General features: G+C 48.9%; 1 protein-coding gene across 1 annotated transcript; it reads right to left on the reverse strand.

The window, feature by feature from the left end:
- Positions 1-22,607: 22,607 nt before the first annotated feature.
- Positions 22,608-23,908, reverse strand: NKX3-2 (NK3 homeobox 2). Its single transcript, XM_058025093.1, has 2 exons — positions 23,512-23,908; positions 22,608-23,086 (listed from the first exon to the last, which is right to left on the reverse strand). The coding sequence occupies exons 1-2, from the start codon at positions 23,906-23,908 to the stop codon at positions 22,608-22,610; spliced, it is 876 nt and encodes a 291-aa protein (XP_057881076.1).
- Positions 23,909-25,616: the final 1,708 nt, after the last annotated feature.

Genomic DNA, 25,616 nt, shown 5'->3' on the forward strand with positions numbered 1-25,616 from the left:
GAATTTTTAGAACAAGTTTGTATAATGTCTTAAGAGCAATCACCTGTTTCAGTCTCTTTCAGGTTTTCTTTATGATATGTATGTCTGAAATTTCCAATATTACAGGTACACTGTTTTACTCAATCCTCAGTTGGATGAAGAAGGTTCCGTATTGATCATGTAGTCATGTGTTTGCATAATTGAGGCTAAATGCTTTTCTAATGACATTCTGGGAAAAAAAATTAAAAAGAGGGGGGCAGATACACCATAAAGTACATTAGATTCTAATGTAAAACAAGACACACACCTTTGTCACTCCATACTTTGAATCAAATTTAACATGTTCTTCATTATTTTCCACTTCAGATAATCATTTAGCCTAATTGTACTGCAAGTTCTTTGGCACTTCAGCAAGATCAGCATCAGGGCTCAGCATTTCTTGGAAGGAAGAGCAATAGGGACAAACGTGAAACTTACCCTTTATGATTTCTGACATACTGAATAGCTGTACAGTTGGCATTAGACATTTAAAAGCTCCACATCTCACACCAGGGCAGACACATGCTTGATAAACCACTCTTGGTGGAACTGCTCATATTTCTCAAATGCCACCTCAGTCACATTAAGAAAAAAATATGAAATAATAATTTAAAGCTTTCTTGATTTTGAGGGGAAACAGGTTCTATTTAACTCACAAGATGAGAAGCTACATGTGCAAAAGCAGGATGATAAGAGAGCAAGGTGCTCCAGGTGTCCAGACTATGTGTATTTTCATTTGAAATACCTCAAAGAAATGTGTGTGTTGTAATAAACATCCCAAAATTTAATTTTCTTCTTCCTTTTTATCTTCGATGTTGTATTCATGGGCTTAAATTTGTCTTGAGCCTGTGTATCTGATCTGTTTAAATAAGCAGTTATATATTAAAACATAATTTTGGAAGTACAATAATACTTGGTATGGATAAACATGCATGCTTGCTACTGGCTACTAAGAAAAATGAATGGAAACTACCCCAGGCAATGGCATAGGAATGCAATTGGGCAACTCAGCTCCCAAAAACCTCCTTGCTTAAGGATGACAGGAATGTACTAAAACCACTTTTTACTGTATAAAAGATAAGTGTACAAAAAAGGTGCCTGGTGGAGTTAATGCTTTAACAATAATACTACCAAAGAGTGTTGTTTACCATTATTTAACTGAAGCAGCATAACAGGGCAAACAATCTGACTGGAAATCTTTACACATCTTGCTTGCAATGTTCAGCAAGCTCATTAACAGCATGCTGTGGTCATTTTACAGAGTGGTACAAACTTTTGCTACAATACATCCCCTCTGGGAGGCTTTCAAATTGAACTATTTTTGTCATTGCCATCTTTACTAAATTTGCATTTTATAGATGAAAGGAAGCTAGTCTCAAAGTGTTTGATACTTCACAGTTAAAGGAAATATATGAAGTGTGTTGAAAAGCACTAGAATTAACAAACAGATCACTGCAGTGAAAAAAAAATCATTGATGGCAATATAGAGATAATTTGAAACTCTTATGCATATTTAAAACATTAAGGAAAAATCCTTGAGCAGTTACTTTGAATGGAGTTTTCACTGAAAAGAGCCTGGGTCACCAAGTGACGCAGACAATAAATATATATTGTTATGTAAATATATATTGTTTGACATTTGGTCTGTATTTCGTAACTTTCCATAAGTAGAATCACTGCAACTTCTGAATGAGTTTTTGGGAGACACAGGTAGTAGAGTGTAACAGCACAGGCCAGAGATGTTCAGGAGAGGAGACAGGCAGCAGTGGAGGAGTTAGAGCTTATATGTAGGTAGGAAAGGAGGGCTGGATAGGGAAATCTGTGGGAATTTCTAAGGGGCAGAGACAAGAGTGGGAATTTTTAGTATTCACTCTTCGCTGTCCACATTTTTATGTAACATCTTCATCCATCTCAAGAGACAGAGCCAGGTACCCAGCTCACCTCATTTGGGTTTAAAGGAATTTTCCTTCCTGGCCCCTGTGAATTTTTGTGTTGCGTTTGTTCCCTTCTTCACATTTCCCCCTACAAACCTGGTTAAATTTTTTAGTGCAAGCCATTGATTTTCATTTCTGCTCATGTTTTGAGCTGGAAGTCAGAAATACTGTCTTTTTTAATCCTTTCATTTTGTTACAGTTTAATTAGAAAACTATTTTTGATAATCAGTTTCTGTTTGAAGAAATAGTACAGTTCCAGTTTTGATTCCTTTGCCTCCTTGCTCTTAAGCTACCCTGACTAAGTAATTGTGGCACACACAGTCCACCATGTTTGCAAATGCAAACTGTACAAATGCAAACTACACCTCTGAATGTGGGAGGTTTTTTTTTGAATGTAGTATAAGGTTGTACTCCCTTATGCAAGTATCTACAAAATCACTAAAAATCATTGCCTACATAGGAAATAGATGTGTGCTTCTCCCAAGCTCTGAGAAAAGGTGTGAATCAAGCTGAATGAGGTGGAATCTGCACTGAGAGAAAAAGGAATAGCATGTGTGAGAGCCTTCAACCTTTTTGCCATCCTCTTCAAGAATGCAGGGTCATTAGCTTCCAAGTCATCTGTGCTGTCCTTACAGCACTTGATGGAAACAACACACTTCTCAGAGTGATTGACATTAACTGTGTCCTCTGTTACCAATACAAGACATTCTTTTAATATTTGTTCTGCTTTTTATGCCCATGCTTACACAACAACACTCATTCTCTTTTGAGTTTCATTCATATCAGTTTTTCTATTTCAAGTCTCTGTAGCTGGGATCTGCACACACTCCTCTTCTTCAATGTGGACATCGACTTTCCATTTGTTTGAATGAGGAAAGTGTCCTTGAAAAGAAAAGCAAAAGTGGGCATTTAAAAAGAAAATATATTTACTTCCATTATAATGTTGGGTTTGCCACTCATCTCTGGAGCAGAGTAGAGAGCTGCTGTTGGTTTTAATTGCACTACAGATCTGCAAATAAAACCCAAATTGTTTCTACATCACCAATACCATCTCTAATGTCTTTACCAGACACTGTTTTCTTCTGCACTGCTTGATGACTATGCCTTGAGTGAAACTCAGTGATTAATGTGCCTGACTAGACAGACAACTGAGTGGAAATGGTAAATAATGACTTGTTTTGGTACATGTGAAAAACAGTTCCTACTCAAGTTGGAAATCCTTGCTTTTGGAAGGGCATTCTTCCATCTTGCTTCCTGCTAACCTAAGGTCACGTAAGGAGTGACTGTTTTTAACACTGTTGACTGCAGTGATGTAAAGGTCTCTGGCCCAGACACTGCAGTGAACAAGACTTTCCACTCAGGAATATGGTTAAGCTGAAGGCCGCAACTTTTATGAACTACAATGCCTAACAAAACAGAGAAGAACCACTAGGCAGCTGTTCCCCACAAACTGCCCAGTAAAACAGGGCCAGTGAGGTTCACCAAGCACAGGACTGTGGAGGCCAAGCTAAATGTTTAGGAGAAAGCTGACCGCATCCCTCTGGCAATAGTGACCATGGCATGTGGTCCCACTGGAACTATCTCCTCCTGCATTGACTCTGCTGGGGAGGGGAGAGAAATGTCAGCAGTAGCTTTTTAATATGTGTAAGGCACTACCTTTTTCCCTGTAAAGGGAAATAACTCACTGACACTTGGCTAGTATTTAAGACATGAGCAGTAATTCTAGCCATAGTTAACATGAAAAACCCACATTGGAAACCTGCTCTCCAGTTGTGTGAATGGACAAACAAGTTCTCTTGTCTTTCCACTAGCTGAATTTACTAATAAAGCCACACCACATTTTCAGTGTGGTAAACACTTTTTCTCACTAAACTACACTATGTAACTCAGAGTATAAAGTCCAGCAACAGCAAGGCTAACAACAGTTACAGAAAGAAAACGGGTCAAAAAGACCTACAAAAAGAGAGCTAATTTATAAATTAAGTAATTCTAACTTCTACTGACACAGTCATGCAAATTTGGAATTTCCCACATGAACACAGAGGATCACTGGGAACTCCTGTTTCTTGACCCCAAACCACAATGCTTGTTGCAAAAATGGATAAAGCTGTCTTTCTCACAGTCTTGACCTGTTACCAGTCCAAAAAAAAAGCTGGTTTTTTTTTCTTTTTATAACACCGTGGAAAATCTAGAATTATTTTCTAGCCTGTACTGCAGCTTTGGAAGGACCCACCTGAATCACTGGTGTCCTGTTGTTGAATTCCTGAAGGATACCATCAAGTTCCATCATGAAAGCAGGAAAGCCATGTGCTCTCACCACTCTTCTTGGAAGTTTGTTCTAAGGCCTGGTGGTTTCATTCCATGTTATGGGTTTACCCTTGCAGTTCTTTCCCCATCCTGCTGATGGTGGAGTGTGCAAGCATCTGCATGGGGCTTGGTTGCCAGCTGGGGTAAACCACAACATCCCACCTGACAGAGAAACTTCCCCCTGTCACTTGGTCCCTCTCCCACAGCAGGAGCAAGGTGAGAATCAGGACAAAAACAAGAGATGAAAGTTGAGATAATCACAGTTTAATAAGTGAAACAAAGCCATACACACAAGCGATTTTTTTTTTAAGGAAATTAATTCTCTACTTCCCATCAGCAGGCAGATGTTTAGATGCTTCCTGGAGGGCAGAGCCTCAGCCTGCCTATTTGGGAAGACAAGTACAATAATCTCAAATGTCCACTTTTCTCCCTCTTTCCCACAGCTTTTTTTTATTGTGCACAATAATTGCATTTGCTTTTTTCACACAGAAATCACATTTACAATAGATCTAGTAGCTATCTCATTCTTCTCTTGAACTATAAGCTATTAAATCTCATCTCCTTGTGAATACTCCTGAATATTTAGTTACTAGTTTCCAAGTGTATGACTTTACAGTCTATATGGCTGAATCTTACCCCACATCGAGGGTTTTGGGCCACAGTTATCCAGTTCTCTTGGCCCAGTATCTTGAGCCTCTGCCATAGCTTCCCAAAATCCTCTTAGCCAGTTAATCAGCCTGATCCTGCTTTTTGTGGGCAGTTCTTTAAGAAATGCCTTACACAATGTTGCACCTGAAACTTATTGCTCAGGTGGCCCATCCCCTGCAACCTGATACTTCTTTCAGTAACATCCATCATAATTTTCTCTTTATCTAATTCTCCCATCTTCTCCTTATCTACCAATTTCCATACTTCTGCCTTAATGTGTAGCTACTCCCACACAGAGAAATGAACTCAAAACTTAAAACACCTTTCTGTCACCCTTGCCTTTTTCCCAGGCTCATCTTCACTCCCTGATTCTCCAGCTCCTTCCCCTGAGGGGTGCAGGAGGATAAGGAAGGGGGAATGTGGTCAGTTCATCACACATAGTCTTTCCCTTTCCTTCCTCTGCAGGGGAGGATCCTTACACTCTTTCCCAGCTTCACCATGGGTTACCCAAGGGTCACAGCCTCCTTCAGGGATCTGCCTGTTCCAGCATGGGGTCTTTTAGGGGCTGGTGGTGGATCTCTGCTCCACCATGGAGCTCCACAGAGCACCTACCTCTCCAAGGTCTGCACTACAGGCTTGCAGAGGGATAAATAATCTCTGCTCCAGTGCCTGAAGCATCTCCTTCACCTCCTTCTCCACTGACCTTGGTGTCTGCACGATTGTTCTTCTCACATATTCTCATTTCTCTGTTCAGATACACTTGTGCAGATTTTTTCCCCCTCTCCTTACCTCCTAGAGGTGCTGCCACTGTTGCTGTTGGCGTGACCTTGGCTGGTGGCAGGTCCATCTTGGAGCCAGCTGGTATTGGCTCATGTTGGACATGATGGAAGCTTCTGGCAGCTTCTCACAGAACCCACCCCCGCTACCAAAACCTGGACACGCAAACCCAATACATTATCATGTCTAAATTGCACATGTCTAAAAATCTTTCAGCAAATCAACTGTCTCATTAATATGACATGTGAAGTGAACCTGTGTTGCAATGTATCCTATTTTTCACTTGCCTACAGGTCCTTATTAACATTCTTTTTCACTCTGAACTATATGTCAAAAGAAATCCCTTGGAAATACATCAATTAAAGCTTTAATATAATCTATCAGTCTGTGAAGACTGTGTGAACAATTCAGAAGACAAACTTAATTTTCTGAATAAATTATTAATTGCAAATGATATTTAATACATTTGACATAAATATGATAGTGGATATATCCCTTGAAGCACTTTTATGATCAGCTTTCACAGCAATAATTATTCACTATTGATATTCATCCTAGGAACTGCACATACATGAGTTGAATGAATCTTGACATTGGAAACCCTCTGCAATCCCCTTTCTGCCAAGTCTAGACAACCTAGCCTCAAAGGTGAGAAAAGAGCTCCAGGTTTCTCCAAATATACATTTATCTCCAACATTAAACTGCAGATGTCATAGTCATGACAGTGCAGCTCTGTGTTCACAGCAGCACATGCCAGCCATGCTTTTAGAGTGCTTACAGCTAGTTAGTTCCCCAGACTCCTAGACTTTATTATACTGGCTGCTGTAGAGCCTCTACTCCTCTGCTCCTTCACTGTGCAACCTCATCTATAAGTACTTCTCAGTTGGAAGGTACTGATGATCCAGTACAGTTGTCTGTCATTTTGTGTGAAATTGTCTCATTGTTCTTTGATTGTCCCCCATGACTGTGGAAACTTTTTTTTCTTTTTCCCTAGATTGCAATTTGCAGTTTTTAGGGAACAAATATGATCTGTTGGCTATACCTGTGTACATCACCTAGTGAACTGAGATCCTCATGTCTGACTACAGATTTTAGCCGCTGTGAATATTCAAGCGATGCAGTCAGGTGTATAGCTCAGTCTGGAGTTATTGGATGCGCACTTTCCTGGGAAACTTTCATGGGAGAGGTAAGTTTGCACTGACTGCAGACACCCAAGACTGATTTTCTTGAGCAAACAATGATTTCAGCCCAAAATTAATTTGAAATATCCATGGAGTGTCATTTAGTATCCTCCAACTCAGCTATGTCCTGTTGTAATAGTCTATATAAGATACAGGACTCTGGTGGATGAGCATTTCCTCCACAGACCTACCAGGCAGCCATCAGCTGTGTCATCTCATTGCCATGTCTGAAAATGAAGGCAAAGCACTAACTTTGCCAGAAAATGGTCCCCATCTGAATAGCTTAATGCAATATCTTAATCAGCTTTGAGATATATTCTGTGCCAAATAGGTGTGTGTGTCACTATCCACCGTGACAGAGGGCTCCGTCTGTGTTCAGGAGCCAGCAGCTGCAGCAGTTCAGGACGTCACATCCACAATTTCTCCATGGTTTGCTACCACCACTGCAGCAATGAATGTGCACCCACACCTCACCCACACCACAGCCTCACCTGAGCTCATCTTCATCCGTGACCTAAGCCATGACAGGAGCAATCAGGCTGGGCACAAGTCCCTCCAGCTGCTGCAGCTTCTGTGAGCTGTGACATCCAGCAAACTGGAGAGCTGACATCCTGTCTGGAAGTTGGTCTGTCCTAGCTCTAATAAACACACTTTCTCAGACATTATTTATATCATTTAGCACGGTAAAGTTCACAGCTCAGTGTCAATGTGTCTCAGCTGGAATGACAAAGAACTAATATTTCTGAGTTTTTCCATTCATCTTTCTTATTGCACATGACAAACTAAAATCAGAACTATCCCCCAATTTTCCATAAGGGACTATGACCAGCAGAATTACATCTCTTGGATAACTGGTTTTCAAACCCCTACTTTGTATCAATTTTCTTCTGATGTGATATCAAAAGTTGTGACTCACTCAAAGTGTTTTTCCTCAACGCTAGTTTATATGCTTCCAAACTAATTTCTTCCCAGGAAATTCTACATCTTGAGGGCAATTTTATTACTGCTGCCAAAACTGTAGGTGTTTCTGATGGAGATGAAGTGCTTTATGGCATGATTATCTCAGATCTAAGTCAAGCCAAACCATAGAGGTGCATTAGCAACGTGGTAAATATAGAAAATACTAAGAAAGAGAGAGTTAAGAGAAGCATCCCAGCAAAAGCTGGAAGAAAACTGTGACAGAATTTGCATATCTAGTACTCTACTCAAGCAGACCAAGAAGAAATGGTGCAATTAAGGTTTTGAGAACATGCAATTATTACTAATTAAAATTAGGTATTATTTTCTAATTCCTGAGAATTCCACCACCTACGCTTTTAGCATCTTATAATGCATCAGTTGTTTTTATCTTACTTTACTTTGGTAAAATTCTCACCAGTTAATAACACACTCAAATTCATATTCAATTTGACAATATATTCAATTAATTGAGAGCTTACTCAGCTTATTGCATAGACTTAACAGAATACTATAAAAATATCTAGGCTACTATGAGAATTGAGATTCTGACTTAAAATGAGGTGTGGTGTGTCTTTAATCCTTCTCATCATTTGACACAATTTAAAATGTTTGGAGTGATTTTCAATTCTTACTTGTAAGTAGAATGCCTGTTTTTTTAAAGGAAATATGATATTTGAGTTGCTAGTGTTCCTTTTAAATGGACGAATGTACACCCACAGACACAGACACAGACAGTATGTGTCTGTGACTGCTGGAGCACATGAAGTGAGGTGGCTGGATTTTAGATCCCTGCTGGCAAACACAAACATGTTGGATGCTGTGCAATTCTGTCACTTCACTTTGGTTCTTCGATGGCAGTTATAATCGTCCAAAAAAAAATTGGTCTCATAAATTTCTGAGCTGTCTGGCTGAGTTCCTGCAATCCTTTGCCTATGCAAAACTGCCTTCTACTCAAGCTTTGTTATCCAGTAAAATATTACAAAAGTTCTCCACTGATCTCACTCTGTCATGCAAGAACTTTTCCAAGACACTGCCTGCTAGATTTCAGCTTTAGCTGGTAGGCGTTATTATGTTTTCATTTTCCTCATTCAGGCAATGTCTGTCTCAAGAGCAAAACAAGGATCCTTGAGCCAGACTCTTGCACTGCACATGCAAAGAATTTTTTTTTTGAGATCAAAGGAGAAAATCTGGCTGGTCTGAAGGGTGCTATCACTGATAATCCTGTTTTATTTTCTGCCTAGTGAGAATGAAGAGCAGAAAACTTTATACAATATACACTGTAAACATAACAGAGGGCATGAGCCTGTCAGCCTATCATTGACACGAGACATGCAGACCTGGATCCTGACAAGGATATTTTGTGAGCAAAGGCAATAATGAGGTTTTGAAAAGCACACATTTACACATTTAGGAGTAATGGATGCTATAGAGCTGTGCTCCTACAAGTTGTGATTTAAAAGGATAGAGGCTTCAATTTCGACCACTAAAATTCAAAATGACAGAAACTTACAAAATTTTATTGCTCTGCATTTAATAAAATTTACATTTACAAGCTGTCAATTTGAAATGCTGAATAACTCATAGTTTAGAACACTGAAAACCAGTTTGAATTACTCTTGCAGTCCATTGCTTCCTACTCACAGTCTTTCTCAGATACCCAGAATAATCCATTCATCACACATTTTTCCTATCTGACTTAATTCATCTTTGGCCCCAAAAAGATATTGGCTTTGAAGGGAGGTCAGGGAAAGAAAGGCATCTTGCTGCCATTAAAAAAAAACTACCACCAAACCAAAACACATAAGCATAATGAATTAAAAGCTCCCTTTCTGCTTGCCTAATGTGCTAATATAAGAACATTAAGGCCAATGTACCATCTGCAACTTGGTTGCTCTGGCTGTCTGGATTTTTTTGTTAATTTACAGACTCAATTATGTAGACTCTTAAATTCACAGCATTAGTGGGTGGGAAGGTAGATGGTTAATGAAAAAACACAGAGTAGGAAACTTCTGTTTTATATGTATCTTGGGTAACATTTTTAGAAGAACAAGGATCAAAGATTGTAATTTAAAGAAACTCTCAAGACAGGAATAAATGTACATGACTTTAAGGCACCCCTAAAAATTATGAGATGGCTAATATCCCCATGCTTCTGTGGTCTGTTCTAAAACTAAAATATTAAGCCAAATGTTTGGCTCTATATAATAAAAACAGATTATCTAATGGTTTCCAGTGGGAAATATGAGAAAGAGCATTCATCAAGACTCTGTAATAGTTATGAATTATAAAGACTTCCTCATTTTCAGTATGAACTGAGATCCCAGTAGAAACTGCTATGTATTTATTCGCATGCCCTCAAAGGGACTGTGCATGGACATTTTTAATTAACATTATTTGCAGCATCCTACTCAAGTTGTTCATTAGGAATTTGACATGTTTTGAAGTCCTGACCAGAAAGTTTTCATCACTTACTCTAATCACACCATTCTTACATGATTTTAATACTTTAAAGAGTTACAGTGATTTGCAATCTATACTTATGTTAATGAAGAAAGAAAACAATGTTTAAGTAATCAAGATCATAACATTAACAAAAGAAGTCAGGAAATGTAAAATAAACTTTGGCATGCCATTAGGCCTTCTCTGTAAGAAAAAAAAAAAAAAAAAAAAAAAAAAAAAAAGAACAAGTGAAAAAAAAAGGTACAATTTGACAGCACTTCTGTGTTTCCAGAGATGCCCATTTTGTTGCCATTACACTCTTCTTTTTTCAGCTGCCCAAAATGTTTTGACGTTTATTGCTGGGTATAAAACCTGTATATCAACTTCACTTCTCCTCCATCTGTCCTCACTGGCCTGATGTCTGTGCCTATCAGTTCAAATTATTAAGATGGGGTAAAATGTCTTTGTCTTGCCTCATTTGAATGATTTTCCTTAGCTTTTCTCTTTCATGCTGTTTTAGCTACTGAAGCCAAAGCTGCATGGTGAGTCTGCATAGATTTGTCTTAGGTTACAGCACTGGTAGTGAAGGCAGAAAATATGCAGTAAAATATTGACATGACCTTCAGGTTTGTGTCTGCGCAGCATAAATAAATTCTACTACTTTCTTCCTAGAGAATGATAAACATAACTAGAAGAAAAGCGACACTGGAGAGAGCTGAGAGTACCTGAGAGCTGTACCATGACAGAGACAGAGAAACCTGCTCATTTCATGAAGGTCTCACGGGCTCAAATATGTTTAAACTTTGCTCTTTAGCTAGGAGCTAAAATGTTGAAATTTATCCTTTTAAATAAAACGGGCGCTTGGCACCTCCCTTTGAGAGCATGTGTTTAACTATCTCAGCTATACCTTTTATGTTCGTAACTACACGTTTTCGTTGAAATTGGTTTCGTAAATAACAGCTGGAGCTGTAGAACACAAGATGGCAGTGTCAGACGCCACGTACCAGCAGGGGACTGTGGGACGGTCCAGAGGGATCTCCTGAGACAGGAGACAAGCAAGAAGCGCTGAGATATTCGTCCTTTCTTTAATACCACTGTGGAACAGTTGCTAGGAAGCCGAGAGACCTTTCTGTTCCAGCAATACCTGGAAAATACTCTGCAGAAGGAATGAAGATACAGTATGCTCTACAGAATAGGTTTTGCTCCCCACAATTCACTGAGATCTGCAGGTCTAAGGTGGTGTGTTAAGGCATAAAGTAACATGTATCTTACAAAGTTATCAAGGAAAAGGGACCTTCTGTCTCTGGAACATTGCTTTTCTTATCCTAGCAGAGAATGAACATATGAGTTCTTTTTTCCCCTCTCTTCCCCGCCCCCCCCCCCCAAATTTATATATCACCAGTTGATACATAGAGTAAGAGGATAATCTTTGTCAAAAACATATAGGAAAGTTTATTTACTAGTTCTTGAATGCCATGGTGTTTTTCCTGGTTTTAGGAAACTCCCTGTAATCGATGAGGGTGTGCATGTGAAGGTCAGGGTGGAGAGGGTGTGAATGTGATCTAAACCGTGGCAAAAGCCCCAGACCGAACCTGCCCGAAATGGAGCTATCTGAGTCCGGACGCCTGCCAGAAAATTTAGGGGGAAATAATTGTAAAGAGCCTTTAATCAAACCTGTATGTCCAAAGCGAGGAAAGGTCATTAGCAATTACTGTTCTGCTGAGTTTGAGGGATTCATACTGGGGTGTCCTTCATGGCTTCCTTAGTACTACCGAGCACCTGAGCCCGAGTCCCGCTCCCAGTGAGGAACGTGGGTTCTATTCCTTGGCATGCTGCAGTTCGGGCCCCAGTCTCGGAACTCCGGGAGGTGTGTTTGGAGGGGCGTTTCAGCCCAGCCTGCCTTGCCCAGGCGAGAAGCGCCGCTCCCGGCAGTCGGGTGGTTCCTGTTGATGCGCAGTTGCTCGGAGTTTTTAGTGTGTACTGGGCTGGTGATTTTTTTTTTCCATCATCTTTACCTCAAATTCAAGAGCTGAGAAACTATTTTGTTTAATTCTTGGGGAAAGTGCAATAGCACTTCAGACATGCTTGGAAATTTAACTAGAAATAAACTAGTTTAACTAGAAATCCTTATCAAAATACCTCATCGGGATCCAAGAAATCTCAGACAGGCAACCCCTCTAGTCTTTATTTTAAAGTGTTATTTTAAATGGACGGCTAAATCCTTGCACTTGCTCGCTTTAACAGGCTGTGAGACTCCATTTCCTGCACCTCAGCTGTCCAAAGCGGGGGTCGGTGTGTTCGCCCTTTGCGGGGAGGTTTTTGCTGCCGCAGAAGGTGCAGCAGGGCCAGTGCCCGGCCAGATTCAGCACTTTCCCGGCAATGACAGTTCCCTGTGGCCGCGCCGAGCCGGGCTCCGGTGGCCGCGGCCCTGCGGTGCCTCCCGTCGGTCCTCCCGCCCCGGCGGAGAAACGAGTTCATGAGTGGCTTTTGCAGGGGCACTCGGGGGAGCAGCCTGGGGACTCATCTCACCAGGGATACTGCGCAGGGCCGGGTAAAGCCCCGGCATGCTCCGATGTGTGATCTTCACCCCGCTAATCACCAGCCCCCCTGGAAACACGCGTGGCTGCGTGGCCCTGTCTGGGTTTCTGTGTCACTCTGACTCTCATCGGGCTGCGTCGGGGAGCACTGCAAAGCGGGGCACAGGAGCACAGCATCAGCACCTGACTTTGCTCCCTCTCTGCCCGTCCCTGCAGCTGTGACCGGGGTATCCACGGTCAGTAATTCCTGACGAAGGGAAAGTTTCATGTGGCTCAACAGACGTTAATGCAGCAGAAATACCCAGGGTTTAAAAAGCAGGCAATGCCTGCCGCTCTGTACAAACGTGGAGTTTCTGCCTTGCAGCACTTGGGCAGGAATGCTGTGCCATCGACGTTGAGGTCGATGCGCATTGTGCTTCCATCGTGCGGGGATTAAAGCCAAACGACGGTGGCTTCATTCGTTTAAGAACGATAACAAAACCGAACCCAAACACAACTAAACAAACAAGCAAACAACAAATAAAACAAAACGACCCCGAAAAAATCACCCAGAGTGAATCCTCACGCTTCCTTTTTGCCAAACGAGACCCAGTACTGGGGTGAATCTGTCCGCAGAGCGTGTGGGTGCCCCGACGGCCGGGCCGTGCCGAGCCACTGGCGCTGAGGCTGGGAAGGAGGCGCGGAGCTGCCGATTCTGCTTCCACTGGCTGCACCGGGTCCCACAGGGACACCTCACACCGTGTGCACCTAGCTCTAGGGGAACTGCGGACGTAAATACCCCAAGAAACGCGATGGAAGCAATGCAAAGGCACTGCGCGCCTTGTTTGCAGCCAAACCTCCCCGTCGCGCTTTGCTGTCTCTCCCACAAAGGACAGTTCAAGGCCGTGGGCCGTGGAGGATCGAAGCACAAATACGCGCGGGTTTCCCTGGCCGAGATGGTGACGAGAGCGGCGGGAAGGGAACAGCCCGCAGGGACAGCCCTGGCTCGTGGATCGAGCCGCTTTCCATCTGGGATTCCTCTGAGACGCGTCAGCGCCTCGGGGAGAGCACAGCCCGCTGCCCCGAAGGGCGCCGGGGTGGGGAGAGGAGAGGGGAGAGGGGAGAGGGGAGAGGGGAGAGAAGAGACACGAGAGAAGAGAAGAGAAGAGAAGAGAAGAGAAGAGAAGAGAAGAGAAGAGAAGAGAAGAGAAGAGAAGAGAAGAGAAGAGAAGAGAAGAGAAGAGAAGAGAAGAGAAGAGAAGAGAAGAGAAGAGAAGAGAAGAGAAGAGAAGAGAAGAGAAGAGAAGAGAAGAGAAGAGAAGAGAAGAGAAGAGAAGAGAAGAGAAGAGAAGAGAAGAGAAGAGAAGAGAAGAGAAGAGAAGAGAAGAGAAGAGAAGAGAAGAGAAGAGAAGAGAAGAGAAGAGAAGAGAAGAGAAGGGCCCGGCTGCTCCGCGTGGGACTGGCTGCGGGCCCCGCCGGCCGCCTCACGCACACCCTCGGCCGCGGGCTGCCCTCCTGGGCTGGCCATGGCGAGCAGCCGGGCTGCGGCGGCCTGGGGAAGGGCCGGGGGTGCCGGGGGGTGGGTGGCATCCCAGGTGCCCCGCTCAGAGGAGAGGGGCTCGCTGCAAATGTCATCAGGACCTCGCCGCCGAGCCCGGCGCGTTTCAGCCACATATGGTGGGTGGATTTAGGTGTCAAAAGCCGGCGAATTAGAAATGGTAATTGTCCGTCATTATGGGTGAAACGCGATCTATCACAACAACTGGAACATGTCTGGGCGCTAGCAAAAATAATTTGAATGATTAGCGATCATTATGGATGTCAAGCCGCGTCCATTAAGTTGTATGAAGAAATTATCCTTGACGTGCGAAATCAAACTACAAATACACAGGCCTGGCATTGAGAAGACCCTCCCTGCCGGGCCGCGGGAGGCCGGGAGCAGCCCCGCGGGGCGCTGGCCGGGCCCGAGAGAGGCGCTGGGACCGCCGCGCTGCCGGGGCCGGGCCGCCCGGAGCTCCCGCCCCGCTGCCTGCCACGGCCGGGGACGAGAGCTTTCATGGCCCTGCTCATGGCCAGGGCACAGGCGACAGGCGCTCGATCAGTCAGAGAAGGCTTTGCAGGGAGTGGGAGGCAAGGAGCAGAGAGCCGGGCGGGATGCGGCAGCGATGGGGGGCTGTCCCGAGCAGCCAGCAGGCACCTCCCGGGGATGCAGGAGAGAAAAGATGGGGAGAGCTTCTGGAATATGTCTTCTGCCAGGCACACGCTGCATCCCGCGTAGCTGCTCCTGTCCTTGGTGTGAGGGGATGTCCCGGGACCCGCTGCCCCGGTCCCGCGGGTGCAGCACCCCGGCCCCTCCGCCTCCTCCAGCCGCCCCCCGCTCAGCCCTGCCGTGCCTGCCTGGCCGAGGGCTTTGCACCCCACTGGAAACAACAATCTTCCCTAAGCGAGGTCTGTTTACAAGTAGTTTCCATATTGCAAATCTTTCAATTTTCCAACCTAAAAATGTCGGAGTTTTCCTTTTAAAGTTCACCCCGTAAAGAGGGCTTGCGATAGATTTTTTTCTTGCACCTTCTTTTCTGTTCCTTTTTAGTGAAATAATTTGTTCGCAAAAACGAAATGGTTATTTCAATATCTTTTGGAGGTATTTTGGGTAAAACAATGTTATTGTGTTCCCACGAGCCATGACCTGACATGGACACCTAAACACAGCTTCCCAGTGGCCGCGAATCCGCGCAGCAAAAAGCAAAAGATTTTCTCGAAGACCGAGGAAACCCGTCTGCTTCTTCCAGACATTTTCTTTTTTGGCCCGGGAACTTAGTAAAATTTCAGACAAATTAAAGGAAGCTTCACAGTTGCTTGACAAAATCACAGTCTGCACCCCTGCACAGTGGGGTTTATAACCAGCAAATGAGCACGTGTTCTTTTCTTCTTCTGGGAAAATGTATTACGTCCATAGAAGTTCCCCCTTTGCCACCATTTTTCATTCTTTACTGAATAAAGAGAATCTCGAATCGTCTATTACTATTATTAATAATAATAATTATATTAATAAGTCAAGTAAAGACTATTTGTCTGATGTGGTCATTTTAAGTACCGTGCCACGGTGCAGAACAGAGTGGCAATGCCGCCGCCTCCGTAAATCCGCGCACGACACGAAGGGAAACGTCCCCGTGGCTTTTCGGCTGTGCCTTCAGGGCTCCCCCCGCCGCCGCCCCCCTGCCGCCGCCCGGTACCGCAGTCGAGCGCCTGAAGGCAACTCCCAAACACGACCTGTCCCTCGCTTTCGCCCCCTGAACAGAGGAGCCCGGCACAAACCCCGCCACCGAGTTCTGGCTCTGCCGGCAGGACCACCTTCCCTCCCTTCCCCTTCCAGCCTTCCCGGCTTTATTCGTACAGTTTGCAAATCCGTATTATTCCCGCACAAGCCAAAAATAATATTAGTCCTCTCCACGCGCATTTCATCCCTAATTATCACTCGAGTCCTTTGCGACACAAAGCGTTTCTCTGGCCAGTTGAAGCGCGGCGCAGATCCGTGGGCAGAGTGATTTACCCCGGCCCGGGAGAGAAGCAGCGGGGGTTTCGCTGTCGGACGGCTCTAGCGGGGGGCGGATCACCGCTGCTGAGCGGGCTCCTCAGACCGCCCGAGCCCACAGGCAGGGTCGGGCTCTGAAGCAGCAGGCAGGGGTGTTGTTCAGAGCCGTCACTGCCCGCAGGATTTGCTTTCCCCACAGAGCAATTTAGGGAGCAACGCCGTAACCCGCGCCCTGCCCCGAGCAGCGGCTCCTGCGCCGTGAGCGCTCCCCCAGCGCCGGCCCCGGCCTGCGGCCACCCCCGGCCGCCGGAGCCCCTCGCAAGCCGATACCCTCCAGACCCGGAGAGCTGAAAATCACACCCGTCTTTTCCTTTTCACCCGTTTTATGGTTTTCTACCATTCTTGTTCGGTGTGAAAGCACTGTTTTACTTGTCAATCGGCCGTGCACGAAAAGATTGCGTGTGGCCTTCCTAGCTCCCATGATTCTTTTCTTTTTCCCTTCCTTCCTTTTTTTTTAATAATGAAAAAAATATTTTAAAACCTATGAGTATTTAAATCCATTTATTATTATTACTACTACTACTACTACTACTATTACTATTACTATTATTATTATTATTATTAGAAGTGTCCCTGCTCTGGTGGGAAGGACATCGTTCACCAGTTCTGGTGGCCATTTGCACCCCTCTGTAGACATCAGGTAGTCCTTGCCGGTTGCCTTCCGATCCCCTTTCTGTCTCTCCCAGCGCCGAGCCACTGCTGCGGGAGAGATTTCCCTGGCTAGTTTCTGTTTCAGCAGAGGATATGTTTGCTGGCTGCCATCCCTTTCCTTCGGGAGCCCAAGCCGTGGCCTCTTTACTACCGAGTCAGATTTTAGGCAAGAAGCCACAGGAGCACCTGAGAACCATAAAACAGCTTAACCTGCAGCTCTACTCTAATTTTTTTCGAGGATCACGCTGACTATCGCCAGCATCACTTGGGATGCCAAAGACCTCTATCGGCTCCGCAATGGGGCAGCAGTCTGGGGAAACACCGGAGAAAGAGCCGGGGATGTCTCTTCGGTCACCCCAAGGGCCTCGGACCGAGGAGACAACCCCTCAGGCTCTGCCAGGGCTTTCCTCTGTGGGACGTAGGACCTGCCTAGGAGGGAGCCAGGGAGGTGTCTGCGGCTGCGGGTGGAGGAGGGCAGCTCTGTCCCTGGCCTGCCCCAGTCACCGCCACAGCCCCTCCCGGGCCGCCCCGGCCGTGAACTCGCCCTCTCTCTCCGCTCCGTCCCTCCCTTAAAAAAAACAACGAACAAAACCCAAAACAAAACAAAAATCCCACACCACAAATATTAAACGTGTTCTAGGAAAATGGCAAGCCCCACCTGCGGGTAGGAGTCCGCCCTGTCCCGCGGTCCCTCGGCAAGGAGCGGGCCCGGGCCGGTGCGGGGCAGCGCGGCTGCCCGGGCGCGGAGCAGAGCGGGTCCCGCAGGCGGCAGCTCCAGCGGGGCCGGGAGCCCCGGGCAGAGCCTGCCGGCCCATCCGAGCCTCTGCCCGGCCCCGGAGGAGGGTGTGCTGCCTGTACCGGAGCGGTGCGGTGTCCTGACACTGAGCGCCGTGACACCCGCTTGGGAAACGCGCCATTTGCTCCCCGGTTAATCACGCTGTTTCCCGCAGCAGCGGACAACGCGAAGGATCAGTCCACTTTGTTGCGGCTTTCAGAAAGGTTGGGAGAGGTAATATCCTTGATTATGTGGCCGGGACAAAAGGACCTGCCCTTTATGTCTCCCATCACCTTAGGAATAGCCAGGCTGCTCGATGGAGACGCCGCAGCGCCCTGGATCTCCAGAGCCCGCGGGGTGTGGCTTTCCAGCACCCCTGTCCTTGTCTTCGGAGCCGTTCCAGAGGAGCGGCTGCTCCCGTGGTTTGGTGCTGCAGCCCCGGGAGAGCCGCTGGAAAGGCGGCCGAGATTCCCCGCGGCCCTCGGGGCTCGTCGCCGTCCCACTGACAGCAGCAGCGGAGCGGAAAAAGCCTGCCAAGGCCTGCCGGGGAGAGGCCCTTAACCTCGGGCCACCTTTGGCCCCTGCTCCCGGGAGCCCCTGGGAGGCTGGGCAGGTGCTGCACGGCCGGGGGGGCTGCTGTGTCCCGGGGTCTTCTGCTGCTTCTCCTCCTGCCGGGAAAGTGTCGCTGATTTCTACCTGAGTGTGTTTGTGTGTGTGTGTGTGTGCAGAGAGGGGGGCAAATCAACGTGGTTTCCTGTTTTATTACCCTGCGAGCGAGCGGGAGGTAGCTAAATATAGGCAGCCTCCCGTCTGCAGAGCTGGACTCTGCGCCTGTGCGACTGTTTAATACACAAACACAAGCGCCAATGGAGACATATGCAAAGATATACACAATTTACATTACATTTCAACAATCGAATTTCTTGGAGCTGCGGTATTTCCCCCTTCTCCCCCTTGTCTTTGCAAGAATTTTTTTTTAAGGCTACAGCTTGCCCACGGTCAGACGGAAAATGATTCCCACGGCCCCTGTACGGTTCGGGGTTTGTGAGAGAGACCGAAATTGAGACACATCGTTAGGGAGATTATTTTTACGTAGCAGCCGTGTATGTGCTGATGAGCTGAATGCGTGTCTGAAGGTGTGTGAAGAGAGCGTATTAGAGCCCAGGTTCTGCTGATAATTTAAGAGCCGAAAATACGGAGTAATTCCTTTGGCCTCAGTACATGCGTGTTACTGGAGATTTTGCCATTAAGAAAATATAAAGGATGCAGAGAGTTTGCTTTATATTTCAAAAATCAGAATTATTAAGAAAAAACAGGAATAGAAATGTCTCAAATTCCAGAAAAACTCCATTAAATTATCGATTAGATTTTCCCAGTATCACATATTGACGTTTCTCAAGTATCAGATTTTGTCAACGTCAAAAAAGGACACTGTCGATGCATAAATGTTCGATATTAAACACCAATACTAAAATTCCGGGCATCTTTATTTGGATCATCTTTTCCAGCAACTTCTATCTCGAGTAAAATGCATGTTAGTTTTACCTGGTTCATAGGAAATTAGCTTGACGCTTCATTTTGAGTCTGTTACCCAGTGTTACAACCCAAGGAATCTCTAATAACAGTCACTTCCCTTTTATATCAGGAGATTCCCTAGAGCACAACATTTGTTAGCAAGCACAAATCAAAATAATACAACACAGTGACCAAAGGGCGGCGAAAAAAAATTAGGCTTAGAGATAGTTTGCTCCCTCGAACAGGGGGCCCTATAGAACCACAGCCGACTTTGCCAGAAGCCACCCCCGCCGGGGACAAAACCTCCGCTGGTGTGAGCTGTACCTTTCAGTTTGCATCACTGTGCCATATTTCACACAAAATAATCCAAAACAAGTCAAAACGAATCAACTTCCCTTTATCTGCAGCACTAAAATCTAAAGATGCATCATCCCAGACACATCAGGTAACATCCCTCTGCTGTGTAAAACCTACCTCCCAGCAAAGGCTGTGAGGAGGGGGCTCTGCAGTCCCCACACCTCTGCTTTTCTGTTTAGCATCCCACACTGTCTGCAGTGGGACAAATAGAGGAGGGATCAAGCTTGGCTGTACCATCGAACCTGAGATGGGAGTCAGCGGCTCGGTGCCTTGTACGGGGCTGCAGGCAGAGAAACGTCCCCAGGGGCCAGGAAAAAGCAAACCGCAGGGCAGCAGTGGCACCTCTTTACCTCCTTAAGTGCACGGGGGTCCAGATTCTGCTGTCCCAAAGTTTCGTGTTTTCCAGGAAGGAAAGTGTTGGGAATGTCGGAGGGAAATAGTTATAAAAAACAAAATAAGAAGAAGAAGAAAGAGACAAGAGCTTCGGATCGGGCCAAATAAATGTCAGTCCTCCCGTATCTGCCAAGGGACTGCTGCATCTGGAGCACTCCTTTCGGCAGGAGGACCGCCGACACGCCCGGCAGGGCAAAACCAAACCCAAAGCATTTCCTCCGGTGTCACGGCGGCTGTCGGCTTTGGGAACAGAGAGCTCGTCCCCAGCCCGTGCTGCCGAGTGCTGCTGGAGTTGGCAGCGCGGAGACATCTAACCTGCGGGGTGCCCGAGCCCGGGCAAAGCGAAATGACAGCAAGGGGGGCCGGAGCCCGGCGGCATCTTGGGGCGGCTTGCAGGCACAGCGGCCGGGAAGCGATAGGGCAAGCCACTCGGTGCCCGGGAGCCGCAGGGAATGCCCGTGCGAACCGGCAGGAAAGGAAAGAAGCCGGCGGTGATGAGGGATCAGCAGCGCCCAGGCAATGCGGCCGCCTGTGAGCCTGGTCCGGGCAGGGCTCCTGCGGCGCTGACAAACAGCTGCAGCCACCACCGGGTCCGGTCCCTCCGAGCGCCGCTGCCCGCCCCCGACCCCCGGGGGAAGCTGCCCGCCCCAGGTGAGCCTGCCCTCCCCTTCGGCCAGCGCTGGCCCCGGGGAGACACCCAAGGACAGCAGCCGATGGGGGGAAAGAGCCGCCAGCACCGCGCCGAGGGCCCGGTCTCTCAGAGAGGCTTGGAGAGATTCAGTCCAAGGCGGGAGGCTGCCCCAAGCGGCTATCGCGGCAGTGTCGGGATACGGACGGCCTGGGCAGTTCCGCCGAAGGCCCCTCTTGCAGCCCAATCCTGAGCCCGCGGCCCGGTGTCTCTGCCAGGCTCCGGCAGAGAGAAAGCAATGCACCGAGCCGCGCACTCGCCCCGGGATCCGCCAGGGTTTCGCCGCGGTAGAGGGGCCGCAGCCCGCACGGAGAGGCTGCCACCGACCGGGAAAAGCAGCTTGAGTGGCTCTGCCGACTGCCCCGCGTCCTCACCGCTACCAGCACCCGTAAACACAGCCACCGATCCCGGCTCTCCGGCAGATGGGGGATGGCTCCATCTGGAACAGGGGCTACCAAAGAAGTGATTAGGGCACCCGGCCAGAGCTCCTGGGTCCCCTCCGCCTCCCGCAGAGGGAACGGGCATCAGCGCTGACCGGTGCAGCCGGGCAAGGCGGCCCAGATCTCTGCCAGGCCCTACGATCCTCACCGTGCGAGTGGGAAAAGGAGGGACGTGGTCTGAGCTACGGCCTGAGGTCTGCTGCGGGGGAAAATATCACTGGGGAAATCCGTGTCTGCTCTCAGAAATGACAGAAGCAGCAGGGGTAAGTGTTAAACTAAAGTTTATAAATTAAAAAAAAAAACCCAAACAAACAACAAAACAAGTACAGCGGGTAGCTTAAAACATTCACAATTCATTTGAAGTAAATAATCTAGTTGAGTGCACAGTGCCATTAAAAGGGAAATGGAGGGGAAAAAAAAAAAGAAGGAAAAAAAAAAAAGCAACGAGTTACCTTGGAAGAAAGAGACTGTAATTACATCGCTGAGCAGATCAGAAACCCCCACCCCTGGAGGAGAGCTCTGCAGAAGAGTTGTAAAAGGCACTGACGGTATTAAAGTTTCCTGTTACATCGATTTCTTAAAAAGCCTGACTAGAAATATTCACATTGAATATAAAAATAACAACTTTAATACATCTGGAAAGTGCGAAAAATCCATAACTCCTCCCTCCCCGAACACGGAAAGATCTCAGGAAAAAAAGGAAAACAAGAAGTCAGAGTTTCGATATAAGTCTCACCCTTTTGTGACATATTTATCCTTTGCCAGGGATCATGGAGTACAGGAATAACATGGGCAACAAGAGCAGGGGGACCTGAAAGAGGCTTCCATACATTCAGCACCATACAAGGCACACTCAGTTTGCAACAAGTTGGAAGACCAAGGACTCAGGCGACAAAAATTATCTTCCTTACAATCCACTGAGGGAGTCCTTGATCTCCTCTTTTGAGTTGCAATTGGTTTTGCGGGTTGTATTTTTTTTTCCTCTCCTTGTTTTCTCTCTCTTTTTCTCCACACAAGATCGAGTCTCTACCCATCCGAAGCAAAATAAAACAAACAAACAAAAAGTCTACACCAAATACACTGACAACATGGATACCATGAACAAGTTGTGCCGAATCGCGAGAGTCCTCGGCTGGCGGGATGGGGACAGGGTGAGGGTCAGGGTGGGGGTGGCCAAGAAGTCCTACGTTGAAAGAGGAGAGGGTGAGGAACCATCCAAAAATATTAATAATAAAAATAACAATAAAATAATAATAAATACTGTCCGAGGCACTGAGAGCTGCAGCTGGGGCTCTGGACTTGAGAAGCTGAGCGGACGGATTGATGGATGGGGGGGTGGCAGAGGGAAGATGGGTTTCCTGGCTGCCAGTGTGTATGCTGGGGGTGTCGGGGCCGGGGGTTGTGTGTGTGTGCCTCTCACTGCGTGCCGGCAGCTGCGGCGCAGGTGGACAGAGCCCACCCGGGAAGGCAGTAGTAGGGGTAGTAGTAGGATGGCTGCAGGGAGAGCAGCGAGGGCGGCCGCAGCACCTCGCCAGGGTGGTACTGTCTCTGGTCGTCGCGCACCAGCACCTTGACGGCCACCTTCTTGGCGGCGGGGGCGGCGGCCAGGAGGTCGGCGGCCATCTGCCGCCGCTTGGTCTTGTAGCGCCGGTTCTGAAACCAGATCTTCACCTGCGTCTCGGTGAGCTTCAGCGAGGCGGCCAGGTCGGCTCGCTCGGGCCCCGACAAGTAGCGCTGGTGGTTGAAGCGCCGCTCCAGCTCGAAGACCTGCGCGTGGGAAAAGGCTGCGCGGGAGCGCTTCTTCCGCGGCTTCGGAGCCGCCGCCGCCTCCTCCTCCCTCGGCAGCAGATTCCCGCACTTGCCCGCTCCGTCCTCTTCCTCCGGAGGGCTGCGATCTGAGGGCAGGGCGAGAGCACGGCGGTCAGGGCAGGCAGGCAGCGGGACAGCGGCACCCGCGCACAGGCGGCCAGGCGCGCTCCCTGCGGCCGGTCCGCAGCGACGGGGAGAGCCCGCTGAGCCGCTGCCCGCCCCGTCGCCGGGACAGCCGCCGGCGGCAGCGGCCGGGGCTTCTCGCTCTCCTTTAAGCGCCGGGCGCCCTGGCGAGCTGCGGGCTCCGCCGGGCCAAAGGCCCTCCCCGATCCGCCCTCCCTCGCCCCGCGGGACGCGTTTCGGGTTTTCTCTCCCCCCCGGCACAACCGAGCCTGTCGCACAACTCCGGGGAGCCGGCGAGAGCCGCGGTCATCTCCGGTTCCCAGCCCTCCGGGGCCCTCCCGCCCTCCTCGCGCGGGCGCGGAGGAGCCGCCATCGGGGCCGCCCCTACCTGAGACGGCGGCCGACATCTCGCTGTCGCTGAGGCCGGTGGTGTCCCGCTCCGCCGCCTCCGGGGGCTGCGCCTCCTCCTCCGCCGGCCGCCCCCCACCCGTGGCTTCTGCGGGGCGGGCGCTGCCACCGGCGCCCTCCTCCTCGGAGCGCCGCTCGCCCTCGGGGTCCTCGCTGAGCGCGGAGTCCGAGTCCCAGCCCGCCGGCGTCCGCGGGGCCGGGGCGCGGGCGGCGGGCGCGGGCAGCGGCGGGTCCTCGGCGCCGCCGCACAGCCGCCAGCCGCCGGCCGCCCCCGGGAGCGGCGGCCGCCCCGCCGCGTGGCGGGCGCACTCCTCCTTCTTGTTGAGGATGGCTTGGATGGAAAAAGGCGTCAGGGCGTTGCCGCCGCGGACGGACATGGCCCGGCGACGGGCAAGCCCCGCGGACGAGCAGCGGACCGTGCCGCGTCTTCAGCTGGGCGACCGCATCGCCGGCCGCCGCCGCGCCGGTGCTGGGCCCTGTTCTGCCGCCGGGAGGGCGGGCGCCAGCGGGAGCAGCCTCTCTGCGCCACTGCCGGCCCGCCCGCCCATAGGGCCGGGGCCACCGGGGCCACCGCGCTGCGCCGGGCGCCGCCGCGGGTCCCTGGCGGCACGGGCGCTGCCTCCGCCCCGCTCTGTCCCGCCCCCGCCCGCCCTCCGCTTTTTCTGCCGGCGGCGCTGCCATCCCTCACGGCCGCCCGACAGCGCCGGCCCCGCGCCTTCCCATTGGGCAGCCCCCGCGCGCCCCTCCCGCCCATTGGCTCCCGCCGCGGGCCGATGCTGCTCCGCGGGGCGCGCGCCGGGGCGCGCCGTCCCTTTAACCCCTTGCGGCCCGCGGGCGTCCCCGCCTCGCCCGGCCGAGGAGACCCTCGAAGGGACGGTCCCTCTCCGAGGCAGAAAGCGGCGCCTTCCACCTGGACAGTGCGGGATCGCACTGCAGAGATGTTTCCCCCCTCGCCGCGCCTCAGCAGAGCGCTGTAGCCTAGCGCGGGGGAAAGGTTCAGTCCCGACGGGAGAAGTGGCGGGGACGGGACCGACGCCGCAGTGTGGCGGGCATTGCTGCGCGCCGCTGGGGAAGGGCGTCGGAACTCGCCTGTTCCGAGTCTGTCCGGGGCCGAGACGCCGTGCCCGTGCGGGGCAGTACGAGCGGCGGGATGAGCGCCCCAGCCCCCGGCCGCCCGCACTGTCGGGGTAAACGCAAATCAGCCTCGGCCGGTTTTGAAAAATGCGCTTTTCACTACTGCGTTTGTTTAAAAACATGGTCGGGTTTATGTTAAGTACGGTCTTCTGTCCATGGGGCTTATAAAGCCCGTATTAGGAAAGCAATTTCTCGCAGATTAAAGTCTTTTCCCTAAACGATGCTTTCCCTAAAAGAAAACGGCCCTGCAAGGGAAGTCTTTGGAAACTATTACACGCACATGAATTGTATATCTGAGACTCGCTGCCAAAACAACAATATACCCCCAAGCATCACGCTTTTCTCTTTTTCAAATATTATTGGCTTTCTCGGAGCTAATAAAAATACCGGCAAGGGTATCAAGCAGGTACACGAGAAATGAAACGCCTGTGCTGCACGAACATGGGTGTTTGGTGCTGGGTGAACGCGGCAACATAAGGAGATAAAGCACTGAAAAAAGGCACCCTCAAACTCGCTTTGCTCCATGAACTAAATTCTCAGGGTGTCACCGGGCTTCTCCACAGGCGTGTGGCCACGCCAACACCTCCCTACTTGATCTCACAGAAATGAACGTCGGTTTGCAGTAGACTACGAAGTGACAATAATTGATTTTCAACGACTCTGGCACCAATTATATGTTTTCAATCATAATTTTTACATAAAAAATAAATCCATAAAATAAGTAATTCTACTTTCATACACAGCGCAAAGCTGGAGAGTACCTCTGCCTGACTAAGCGGGAACTGTCTTTATCTTTCTGAACAAACTCAGACCATTTTAATAACCTTGCTTGGACTCACCTTTTACCTATTTTTTTCCCTAGGAAAGCCGTCGCTTTGCCACCAAAGACTTCGGTATCACGATACACTAAAGAAATATCCAAAGGGAAATTTTTTTAAGAGCTAGAGGTAA

Source organism: Melospiza georgiana, chromosome 5 (genome assembly GCF_028018845.1).
Source record: "Melospiza georgiana isolate bMelGeo1 chromosome 5, bMelGeo1.pri, whole genome shotgun sequence".
Classification (NCBI taxonomy): Eukaryota; Metazoa; Chordata; class Aves; order Passeriformes; family Passerellidae; genus Melospiza; species Melospiza georgiana.

Excerpts from the sequence above, each read along its gene's own strand:
- NKX3-2 (XM_058025093.1), bottom strand. The coding sequence starts at position 23,908 with ATGTCCGTCCGCGGCGGCAACGCCCTGACGCCTTTTTCCATCCAAGCC. Across the intron at positions 23,087-23,511 it reads GATGTCGGCCGCCGTCTCAG|ATCGCAGCCCTCCGGAGGAA; the intron begins GTAGGGGCGGCC and ends CCCTGCCCTCAG.